This window comes from Suillus subaureus (genome assembly GCF_016647635.1).
Source record: "Suillus subaureus strain MN1 chromosome Unknown BJ212scaffold_48, whole genome shotgun sequence".
In the NCBI taxonomy this organism is placed as follows: domain Eukaryota; kingdom Fungi; phylum Basidiomycota; class Agaricomycetes; order Boletales; family Suillaceae; genus Suillus; species Suillus subaureus.
The window spans coordinates 261,402-272,512 of record NW_024538604.1 but is presented as its reverse complement, the minus strand read 5'-3'; the positions used below and the strand labels follow the sequence as shown (position 1 = coordinate 272,512).

The window sequence follows — 11,111 nt, the reverse complement described above, 5'->3', positions numbered from 1 at the left end:
CTAACCCTAACCTCTAACTCTAACCCTAACTCTAACCCTAACTCTAACCCTAACTCTAACCTAACTCTAACCCTAACTCTAACCCTAACTCTAACCCTAACTCTAACCCTAACCTAACTCTAACCCTCTAACCCTAACCCTAACTCTAACCCTAAGGAGATGATTAGGAGAGTGTGTGAGGATATATTTCTCACTCATAAGCTTAGTCATCTGTTTCCCATTAACTTGCATTTATAGTTTCAGCCACTTGATTACATCAGTGAACCACTCAGATATGTTTGTAAGCACGACATGTGACTGGTGATATTCTGATCTGTAAGGATTTTTCCATGACTTATCATGTTTTGTCATGCAGCACACCAAAAGGCTTGGTTTGTAAGCATATTCTTACCAATCCAGTGATGAGTCATTGCTTAGTAAGGATGGTTTCTAAAATGTATATGAGGACATGATCAATAAGTTTTTCCCTCTTCACCGTGAGATTCATAAGATTTGAAGTGCAGGAGTTCTCCCTCTTTCTGTCTCAACAGTGTGAGATTACAAAGGAAGTGAAGGCCTCGAGATTGCATCAGAAAACCATCGTATTAGTGAGTTTCCATTAACCTGACGAAATACCCTACTCCTTCACTTCTCAAGAAGTGATCGAGCAGAGAAGTAATTCATTACCCTTCGGCCACCCACAAACAACACGTCATCAACCGAGAAGTAGAAAATCCGTTGACCGTGAACTCGAGGAGCCAGCACCTCAGTCTTGACCTCGACTCATATAAGACCCTCAAGTAAGAAGACAGCGTTAACGTCACACTACCTTTTCACCATTGCCATTATTGTGGCTTCACACGCCATGGCAGTCCTAGAGTGCTACTGCGGGGGGGCAGGGTCGAATTTCCATGCAAAGCAATATGCCATGCACTGGATTGAAATTCAACTCTTAGCATGGCAGTCTTGGACTGCACTGCCATAGTGGGGCAGGGTCGTTTTATTTTATTTAACTCGCCTCCTTTGGCACCATGGCAGTCTCAGAGTCCCATGGCTGCATGGGAGCAGGGTCGATTTTGTATGCAAAGCAATATGCCACACGGTCGTTTGAAATCCATCTCTCAGGTTTACTTGCTGCAGCAGTCTTGGACTGCCGCCATGGGGGCAGGGCCTTTTCGTCACAGAAGCAGGTGGATGCTCATTTCATTCATCTCAACTGGCTTTGCACCACGGCAGTCCCAGACCACCACCATGTGGGGGGGAAGGGTCATTTTTTTCGCGCTCTCATTCGTGTTTGGCTTCATGTGCCACGGCATTCTTGGACTGCCACACATGGTGGGCCAGGGTCGTTTTTACAACAGAAGTGGGGGGGACATTCATTTTATCTCATCCACGGCAGTCCCAGAGTGCCGCCGCGACTGGGGGTCATTTTTTCAATGAGCGCCCATTCGAGAGGCATGGGGGTGGAAGTGGCAGTCTGGCGGATTTCGACCTTCATGCCATGTGGGTGACAGTCTCAGACAGTCAGAAAGGGAGTCAGTCCGAGAAGGGCCAAGGGGAAGATGGACAGCCCCCCCCCCCCCCCCATGGGCGGCCGTCCTGGAAGGCCGCAAGCTGGTGTTTCCTCCCCTGGAGCATGGGGGAACCAAAATCTGAGGGGCCATGGGGAAGATGGACGGCCCCCCCCCCACACAGGCGGCCATCCTGGAAGGCCATCCTGGAAGGCCGCGAGCCGGGGGTTTCCTCGTGGGGAGCGTGGGAACTGAAACCCTGGTGGGAAGGGGGGGCCGTGGGAAAAATGGACTGCCCTCCATTGGCGGCCGTCCTGGAAGGCCACGAAGCCGTATTTTCTCCAAGGGGGGGGGGGGGGGGGGACCTGCGGGCGGCCGTCCAGGAAGGCCGTGAGGGACCGTGGGGAGACGAAAAAAAAACCCTGAAGGGAAGGCCGTTCCCACGCCTGAGGCGACCCTGGAGGGTGCTCATAACCATAGATATAACCAAACCCCTGTACAGTTTCTATATATAATAACCTGGGTGTAACCAATACCAGGTTACAAATGTGCCCTTAGAATCTCGAGCTGCCTGGCTTTTCAGACGATATACGGAGTATGGTTACGGTCGAGTCCTTGTCAGAGCTCGCATTAGATGAATCACTCAGCATGTATTTTGGAGAAGATGGGTCAGTTGATACGGAATCTCATTCGTGAGAGTTGAGGTTGATCATTCGCCTTCGACGGCCCTTTGGCGCACTTATCAGCATGGTGGAGAATCGCATCAGATCACAAGATCATGGCACGGGTCAAGAGCATGACTTCTGTTGGTGATATGATGGACGTGAGGACGCTAGAGATATTGTAGTTGCATGAATTTCAGAGAACAGGCAATACTGATCTTTTTCGTTCATATTTTGACGGTACTTCTATCCCTAGGCATCTATATCGTATTGTATACTCGAATCATCATTGAGAGCACCAGTTGAGGCGTCGTCTTCCGATTCCCAACTTCCCCGGTCACTTTCATTATCGGTCACAGCACGTCCTTATCGATTGTCATTAATAGTAATTGCTTCCAATTAGCTTCCACCCTGTTCACGGACAAGTACCGTTCTTTGTCAATGTACCGTCGACCACGCATGATTATACCTTTTCCCATCCCACTGAAGCACGCTGGTTTAAAGGAGTTGTTCAAATTTTGGACGGGGTAACCGCTCATCATCTCCACTCCAGCACCTGTAGTGACCCTCACAGCTCGAGTGTGTTCTCTCCATTTTGCGGCGAGCTATTAACCAGTTAGAACCAACAGTCAAAGAAGTAGATACCGATTACCAGACAAGACATATCTCTTTACGTGAAAAATTGCAGCTGCTATTTAGTACAGTATGGGCCGTAATTTATAGTTCATCAGCGGTCGCAGTCACAGATGATTCCGATTCGTTACCCCATGATAGCCACTTGATTACCTCCTCTCCTCGAACGGATTTTCCGTGTATTCCAACTCATCGTCACTATCGTCTCTGTGTGTCGGTGGGGGTTGTTCCCGAAGGAGTGATACAGGTCGTTTGGGCAGAAGTCCAAATTTAGCTAAGGTGTGATGAAATTAGAGACGCAAGGCAGCGGGAGGGAAGAAAACGACTGACTGACGTCAATTCCGCCCTGGGTACCAACGCCCGTGGACGGCGGCCTTGGGGTGTCACCCGACCGCCGGGCAAGTTCAGGCGGAGGGGACGTGCCCATGCTTGTGGTCGGCGGGGAATACGTCGATGGTCCTGCATAGGTTGGGCTATTGCTTGCAACGGACGTAGAGTCCGGTATAGGCTTAGTGGCGAAGTTCGGAGGAGCGTACGTCGCGCTTGGGGCGAGAGTAGGAACAGAGTTTGTCCTTGGATTTGAGTTGCCACCACCGGGACGAGGGGATTGCCACCCGCTTCCACGAACCCCATTGTCGACCGGTGGATTGGGGTCATAGTAGGATTCCTGGTGTTGCAGATTGGGATCATGGTAAGATGACTGGTATTGGGGCTGCGTGGGTTGTCCACCGCCCCACGAAGGTTGAGATGATTGACCCCACGTAGGCTGTGTATCTTGTCTGCAACAAAGATCCATTAGATGTTTCGCATAAATAGAGGTGACCAAATTGATGAAATGAATATCAAGAAGTGGCGGTATCATCTAATGGAATAACCTCTGGTGACAAAAGCAAAGGGATGCGAACCTGGACGTTCCCTGGCCCTGATCGTATTCCTGGATCTTCGCTTTAACTTTTGAAACGATTGAAGAGAATGTCTTCTTGCCAGCTAATGGTTTCCGGAGTCAGCTACTGCCTATGATACGAGGATGGAAGCACATACTTTCTGCTATCTTGTTGAAACCATCTTGGAACTCTGCCATAGTGTCCCGTTGCGGTGGAGCAACGGCCTGCGCCGTACTGGTATACCTTCCGGTTTCATCTCCACCTGCCCGGTCTCGACTAGCAGACCGCCTAGACTGATAATATTGGGGTCCTTGTTCCTGCTGCGGAGGGCGCCACTGATTCTGCGCAGCTTGCTCTTCCTCGAGCATGAGACGTCGAGCGAGTTGCTCGTCTAGGTCAGTCTGAGCAGGCTCACGCTGCTCCGGTGGCGGTAGCGGCTGAGAGACATAATCGGGATCACTCATCCCCAACAAGGTATCAATTGCCAGATCCTGGTCACCGTTGACACTCTGAAGTACAGATGATCTGCACGTCATTCAGCATATTTTACTTGACAGAGCACTGTCTACACACAGTAGAGAGTCGTCAAAATCCGGGAACATGGCGCGCAAGCTCGCGATGCGTGGATCCACATCGACATCAAGAGGACGCTGCGGGAGGCTCGGGGTGACTTCGGCCTGAGTAATAACAGGAGGTTGAGGCGAAAGAGTAATCATTTCACCGGCTTCTGGTGATTGGGATGGCGAAGGAGCTAATGCAAAGACAGGCGGGGGAAATTGTTGGTTATCGTGTATTCCTGGCGGTGAAGGAGGAAACTGATGCGAGTCCTCTGAATCTGAAGGCGGTGATGATGAGGCAGGGTTTGCTATATCTGGCGTATCCGTTTCTCTAAGTATTTGGATATAGCCGCAGACATATGACCAAAGTTACTCACCTCGAGGCTGGCCCTCGTTTGTCTGGGTCATCGTTGTAAGAACTGTTTGTACATGTGATCTTGGAGGTCGGTTTTATAGGATGAGAGTCTGTTGCGGAGTAGGTCGTGGCGGCGCAGTCATACGCTGTCATCGACAATATTATAATAATTAATACATAGCTTACCAATTATAGTAAGTACATATGACATTCGCCGACGGCGTAGCGCTGAGCTCATCTGGTGTACCATCACAGCAGACATGGATGATTTCGTTACTTGGTTTCAATACAATGGTGGGGTCTTGGATACTTCGATGATGGGCATCACCGATTTCCCTGGCAGTGGACGTGGTGCAGTCGCACTCCAGGATATACCTGTTCGTCTCCTTCAAAAAATTTCCGTCCAGACTCCAAATTGGTTACTCACATGTCCCCCAGGAAAACCATACAGTTTTCACGCTTCCTCGTGCCTTAACACTTTCAACTCAGACCTCGACCCTTCCTTCTGCATTCGGTTTTGAAGCATGGAGAAAGCACAAATTGCACAAGGGTTGGGCTGGGCTGATTCTTTGTATGATGTGGGAGGAAGCTCAAGGAAACCAAGGAAAGTGGATTACATATCTCGGTGGGTCTTTCCAAACAACCACTTGTCTTTTTTCTCTTAACTCAATATACAGCATCACTCCCGACGAATATTCAATACCCCAATATTCTGGAGTGACGAAGAACTACGAGAACTCCAAGGGACGGCTGTGGTAGGTCTGTTGTCAAAATTTTCACATTTCTCGTCGCATTCTCGTTTATGAAAGCAGACGCACTTGGCTGACGTAGTGAAATCTAGACAAGATAGGTCGGGATGAGGCTGAGCGCGACTATCACGAGAAGCTAGCTCCAGCGATCAAGGTAGATCTATTTTTTTTTCTCTTTTCCTACCCGGATTCAAATGTCGAGCGAATTAGACTCGACCGGACCTTTTCCCCTCTGATCAAATCGATACATGGTACACACTTCATCGGTACCATATTGCAGGTAGTCGAATTCTATCTCGAAGCTTCAATGTGGAGAGGTGGGAAGGGGAAGTTGAGCAGGATGTCGGATACGTTTCAGAAGAAGACGGTAACGAGGACACCCGGGCCGACACAAGCATCGGAAGCGCAATGGATGTTGACGGTTCAGGAGACAGTGGTGAAGCTGTGGACAAAGAGAGCAGTGGCAGAGATAGTGATGATGAGGAAATAGAGGACACATCAGATATTGCAATGGTGCCTATGGCTGATATTCTGAATGCTCGATATGACTCTGTCAATGTAAGTCATACGGACATGGGATCTCTGTCCCAGTCTTTCTTTGCGCTTGCATAACATTCATGCAGCTCTTCACAGGCTAAACTTTTCTACGAGAAGCACGATCTTCACATGGTCACTACGAAGCCCATCAAAGCTGGAGAACAGATAGTAAGTTGGCCCGCACTAAGTGATTATGTCGGTTCACATCCATTCAAGTTCAATACATATGGCGACCTGCCCAACTCAGACCTGCTCCGGCGCTACGGACATGTTGATCTTGTGCCTTGTCCCCATCTAAAGGGCGCGCTTGGAAACCCACAAGACGTCGTGGAGATTCGAGCAGACCTCGTTGTCAACGTTGTTTGTGGTGATGTATCTAATAGCGAGACATATCGACAACGAATCGACTGGTGGCTCGACGAAGGGGGCGATGAGTATGGCCTTCGCTTGCTATTATTTCTTTTTATGCTCAAGCACACCATCTAGTGTTTTCATCATCGATGTGGATCCAATTCTCCCTACAGCACTAACATCTTTGATCAGACTTCTACTTCTTACCCAAGAAGAATGGGAAAAGACACGGGAGAAAGGACGTCCACCGAAAGTCAAGTTTGATTCCCAAGTCTCTTCGTTATTGCGAAGAATATTTGAGATGCGCTTGACCAGTTATCAATCACCAGATCTTGAAGTATGTTCATCCAATCATTGTTCTACTCGGGGATCGGTGACACGGAAACTATTCCTTGTTTTAGGCTGACGCAAAGCTTCTTACAATCCAATCGCTCACGCTCAACAAGAGACACGCCATCGTAGTACGGCTCGGGGAGAAGCAAATTCTGGCAGGCGCACTTGAAACCCTGCGCCTCATGGATGCGGCTTTGAGTGACGTCGGGAGTAATGGATCTAAAGGCAAGAAGCGTGTTGCGAGTGAGGGTACGACAGGTGGAGCAAAAACAAAAAAGACCAGGCATTGACGCTACGAAGGCCTGCGCACGGACCGACCCATTCACGTCTCCTGTTCATTGACCCCCTGATTGTTATCGATATGCAATGGAGAAGAACGGAGAGTACCGAGTAGCTTTGTCAAGTAGCCACTACTGGTATATCGATCTTCTCGCTAACCTTCCGACAGCAACTTTTACCTATCACATCGGTGTGTAACTGGCCAAAGGGACAATGCTGCATCCCATCACACGAAATTCTAACCTATAGTTGGCAACCGGAACTGCACGAGGCTCCTCCCGGGATCAGAACGTCCTATAGTATTGTTCGGATAACGTTCAAAAGAAATACTTTTAGTAAGGTTCAACGTTCATCCTTTGAACGGGTCCATTCAGCACGCCGTCAAGATGTGAAAGATGCAAATAAACTCTATATATATGCGTCTTCCCTTCCAATGTTGTTGATCCCAACAGTTTTGTTAGTTGACAGATGCTGGCAGACGGGTTGGCAGGTGCTAACGGATAGCATAATTTTGTGCACTATCCTATCGATTGCTGATCGCCCCGCTAGTTTCTTAGCAGCCCAACGGCGCAGTTCTGCTGACGCCCACCGGTGATACTCGGTGATGCCAGGTACTCCCGCGTCTGACGTGAGTTGGTTCCGGTTGAACGGGTAACTATCGCACGAATTTCCAACATTTTTGATGACTTCACGCTTACATTAGGATGGGATCGCACGTGTATTGTGATAGTGGGGTTCATCACACTCCTGTAAGCTTTGGCTTACCTTTTCTTGGCGTCGCGTCAGCGTTGGTTGGATCTTACGATATTATCTGATGGCTACTCATGGCCATATAGCATGCAAATGGACGGCCTTATCTAGATCCCTTACCTCCACACGGCGCCCATCCATGTTACGCCTTGTCTAATCGTTCTTTATGTTAACGTCCGAAACGGACGGCTTCCAATTGCACTACTTTGAGAATTATCTAATCGCAAGAAGGAATCAGTGGAATCACAACAAGGCGCGAGGACCCCTAAGAGTAGTATGCCCATGGTTTTGCTACCATTTCTCTGCTTCTTCAGCGTCTAGCCAAACTGGATTGAATTCGATTCCTTGTCGGCACACTGGTTTGCGTTACCTGCCGAAATCATTGTGCTCCCTTCAACGCGTGCCACGCGTAAAACGTCTTCCATCGCGGTACGCATTTCCCGGTCCCGTTTCTCCTGCTGCGGACCGTCGGAAAGATGACATGTGTACTGATTCAAACGAGAAGAAATTTGGGTAGTGGTTGCACGATCATAGCGGATGGATTGATACGCGTGAAGTAGGTGAAGAATCTGAGAGCGGTGCACGAGACGAGAGAAAAGGTTTCCCAAAACAAGGCAAGAGGAATGAGTGATATCATTATAAACAGATGAAATGACTCGCATCGCCTAAAATACAATCCTTCGGGCTTCACAGTAACTTCCTTGAGGCGTTTTCCCAGACCCCAGCGGATCAGAAGCTAGGTCAGATTTGAGCCGAGTGAGCAATGGAGCACTAGGGTGGCACATAGTACATTTGCAATCCGTTCACTTTTTCCTGTTGCTGTTTAAGACCTGTCGCCCATTGTGCTCTTGTTACTCCTGTGAGCCATCGAACAGTCAAGCGGCAGTGACAAAAGAACACACACCATTAATGCAATGCAAAAGAGGGTGCAGGATTGAGGGACGTATGTATATCTACAGGTTGTATTTAATGCCAGTGCCAGGTGAGGCCTGCTAGATATTTCTACGGGTGTGACACGTCCGTGAGTACTTCCGCCCTCGTCACTAATTGTCAGCTACCACTCGGCCCCCCGCACATAGCAGTAAAACCTAGCGAATCCGAGTCAATGGCGTCAAACCGGGACCAGCCAGGCGAGAGGCAAATAGTAAGAGTAGTGATAGTACTGATCATTCCGAGTATTTCGCAAGCATTCCGCGGTGACCTCTGTGGCCCCTGTCGCCTTGAATGATGGTTGTCGGCTGATGTTGACCTTTGCAATGTGTTGCACTGCAAACTTAAGTCACTGCCAGCCAACTTCATCAGAATCAGGTGTATGGTGGTACCATGCCAACGTTAAACAGAGAGTATAATTTATAGTTGATTTATAGTAACAATTTAACTCAACAGTGCTTACAAAGATAGTCGACGATATGAAGTGGCGGTTAAGTTATCATTACTGCATGCCAACAACCTGCAGACCATATGGAGCTATGCTTAACTGAGATCTTGAGAGCTCGAGGAATTTTTCGGTTTCAAAGGGCTTCTAGGCCGGTCACAATATCAACGTCGAGTCAAATGGTCCGGAGATACGTTTCAGAGTGAAATCTATCCTAAACAAGAACTGGAGAACTTAGAATTCGACGAGCACCCAATCTCGATGTCCCAATGTTCACCTGCTTATACCCTCATGTGTCAATGTTAGGGCATTAAGCAGGCAGTTGGATCAGTACTTAAATCCATTGGGAGAACATATGGTGATGGTCGTGCCTTTGAAACTTAATTGCCTTTTCTGCGACCATATGCTTACGTAATGAAAACGTATAGCACTGTCATTACGTCTAGTATCATTTCGACTAAACTTAGTGACCTTCAAGTGACTCAGGCTCCTGCGCCCATGAACAATCGTATTGCGCGCTCCGTACTGGAGGGTAATCACAAAATGCTTATTGATCAATACAAAGCAAACCTTGCAGATGTACGTGCTCTCCAATCAACCTTGAATGATGAGATCTTGTCCCATGTGGTCCAAGAATTTGCGCTCAGTGATGCGGACCATACATGGGCGAAGGAATGGATCTCGGATACAGGTAATTGTTGTAGCATCAGATCTGTGAAACTGTAAGTTGACTATGAAGTGCAGCGACCATTTTCCGTTTCTTACGGGTGGGTAAAGTGCTAACCACTTGCAACAGCAAGTGTCTCCGCTAAAGTCTGGCATGTAGCACCATAGATTCGTTCGTTCATTCGCACTGGAGGCCATACACACGACACTCGTTTGGCGTCTAAACGTGTTGCGACTCTTTGCTCTCCCTTCTGCACTGCTTCATTGCCTTCCACCGCCGATCTGCGATCCACTTGGCCGTCCCCTCGTGTTTCTCCAGTTGTCAGAATTGTTGACTTGCGAGCGAACAATGATGGATGGGTTGCTGATCTCCCTTGACCGCCTGCGTATTCATCTCCGCTTACTCAATACTCTTAACAACGAGTTTGCAAACCGTGAAATAACCCTACAATGTGTTTTCGTCATCGACCTTGAAGGTCTATCAATCCAGTCGGTTGTATGTCCATGCCCCTTTAGACCCAAACTTTTATTCAGTTCCATGACAGAACTTTAAAATTTTAACGTGGTTCATGAAAGAAGTGGTTCCCCGGTACCCTGGAATGCTTGGTGCAGGTAACAATGCATCTCTAATAATGTGCGATGTGCGATGATGAAACTCAATTTTATTTTGCGTCAGTATTCTTCCTCAATTACTCTTGGACGTATGCAATGACCTGGTCCCTTGCGAAGTGCGTTTATTTCAGACACGTTTTTGGTCTGCTTGACCAGAACCTAGGTCCCTACTTCCTAAATCCGCGGTTGCCCGAGTCTTCTTTCCCTCCAGGGAGGAGCTTCTTCAATACTGTTCTGCGTCAGCGTTACCATCTAGTTAGTCACCCTATCTTGTTGCCTTGCACACTTAGCAGCCGTGCATTTGTCAGATTATGGCGGTGCACTCTCGCCACTCCACCTCATTGAAGATCCATTAAATTCGGACGACCAGAGAAATTACGCTTCTATTGCTTCACGTGAATGGTGCATGCCGGCGCCCAGCATCGGGCTTCCTGAAACCCTACATCGGCAGCCTTCGTCCGTATCCATACCCCCTCGATCCTCCCTCAACCCCTTCTTCGGTTATCCTACAGTCGCTTCCCTTTCAAGACCGCACATGGTGCAACAAGGTCGCCGGCGAAAACGTGATCTGTTGTTGACCCTCTCCGTTCTCTGGTGGAGAAGATGGGGTAAACGCATCATCATACTGCTCTATTTTCTTATCATAGTTGGTCTCACGCGGAAGAAAGTCAGGAGAGTAGCACGATGGATGCTGGGGGTAGGTCTACCCTCTGGTAGCACCTTGCCATGACTAAGCTAGCCTGTATGATGAAATCGATGAACCGGAATATCATTTCGGCGGTGCTGGTGCCATGCTACGCAGTCAAGAAGTGCCGAGGTGTTTACATAACTTGCCTTGCATGCAATCGATATTAATTAATCATTCATGGTTCTCAATC

General features: G+C 48.5%; 3 protein-coding genes across 3 annotated transcripts; 2 read left to right on the top strand and 1 right to left on the bottom strand.

Annotated features, from left to right (window-relative positions):
• Positions 1–2,525: 2,525 nt before the first annotated feature.
• On the bottom strand, positions 2,526–4,766 carry BJ212DRAFT_1389989 (uncharacterized protein). The gene is made up of 6 exons (XM_041336969.1): positions 4,604–4,766; positions 4,243–4,540; positions 3,827–4,194; positions 3,691–3,772; positions 3,116–3,564; positions 2,526–3,059 (listed from the first exon to the last, which is right to left on the bottom strand). The coding sequence occupies exons 1-6, from the start codon at positions 4,632–4,634 to the stop codon at positions 2,935–2,937; spliced, it is 1,353 nt and encodes a 450-aa protein (XP_041187672.1). The 5' UTR covers positions 4,635–4,766; the 3' UTR covers positions 2,526–2,934.
• BJ212DRAFT_1389983 (SET domain-containing protein) lies at positions 4,767–7,138 on the top strand. Its single transcript, XM_041336968.1, has 9 exons — positions 4,767–4,958; positions 5,020–5,210; positions 5,300–5,340; positions 5,423–5,484; positions 5,541–5,888; positions 5,964–6,035; positions 6,084–6,301; positions 6,354–6,555; positions 6,620–7,138. The coding sequence occupies exons 1-9, from the start codon at positions 4,842–4,844 to the stop codon at positions 6,839–6,841; spliced, it is 1,473 nt and encodes a 490-aa protein (XP_041187671.1). The 5' UTR covers positions 4,767–4,841; the 3' UTR covers positions 6,842–7,138.
• Positions 7,139–9,420: 2,282 nt separating this feature from the next.
• Positions 9,421–11,110, top strand: BJ212DRAFT_794286 (CRAL/TRIO domain-containing protein). The gene is made up of 7 exons (XM_041344087.1): positions 9,421–9,646; positions 9,700–9,722; positions 9,782–10,117; positions 10,167–10,233; positions 10,298–10,349; positions 10,397–10,488; positions 10,542–11,110. The coding sequence occupies exons 1-7, from the start codon at positions 9,454–9,456 to the stop codon at positions 10,961–10,963; spliced, it is 1,185 nt and encodes a 394-aa protein (XP_041187670.1). The 5' UTR covers positions 9,421–9,453; the 3' UTR covers positions 10,964–11,110.
• The last annotated feature ends 1 nt before the right edge of the window (position 11,111 follows it).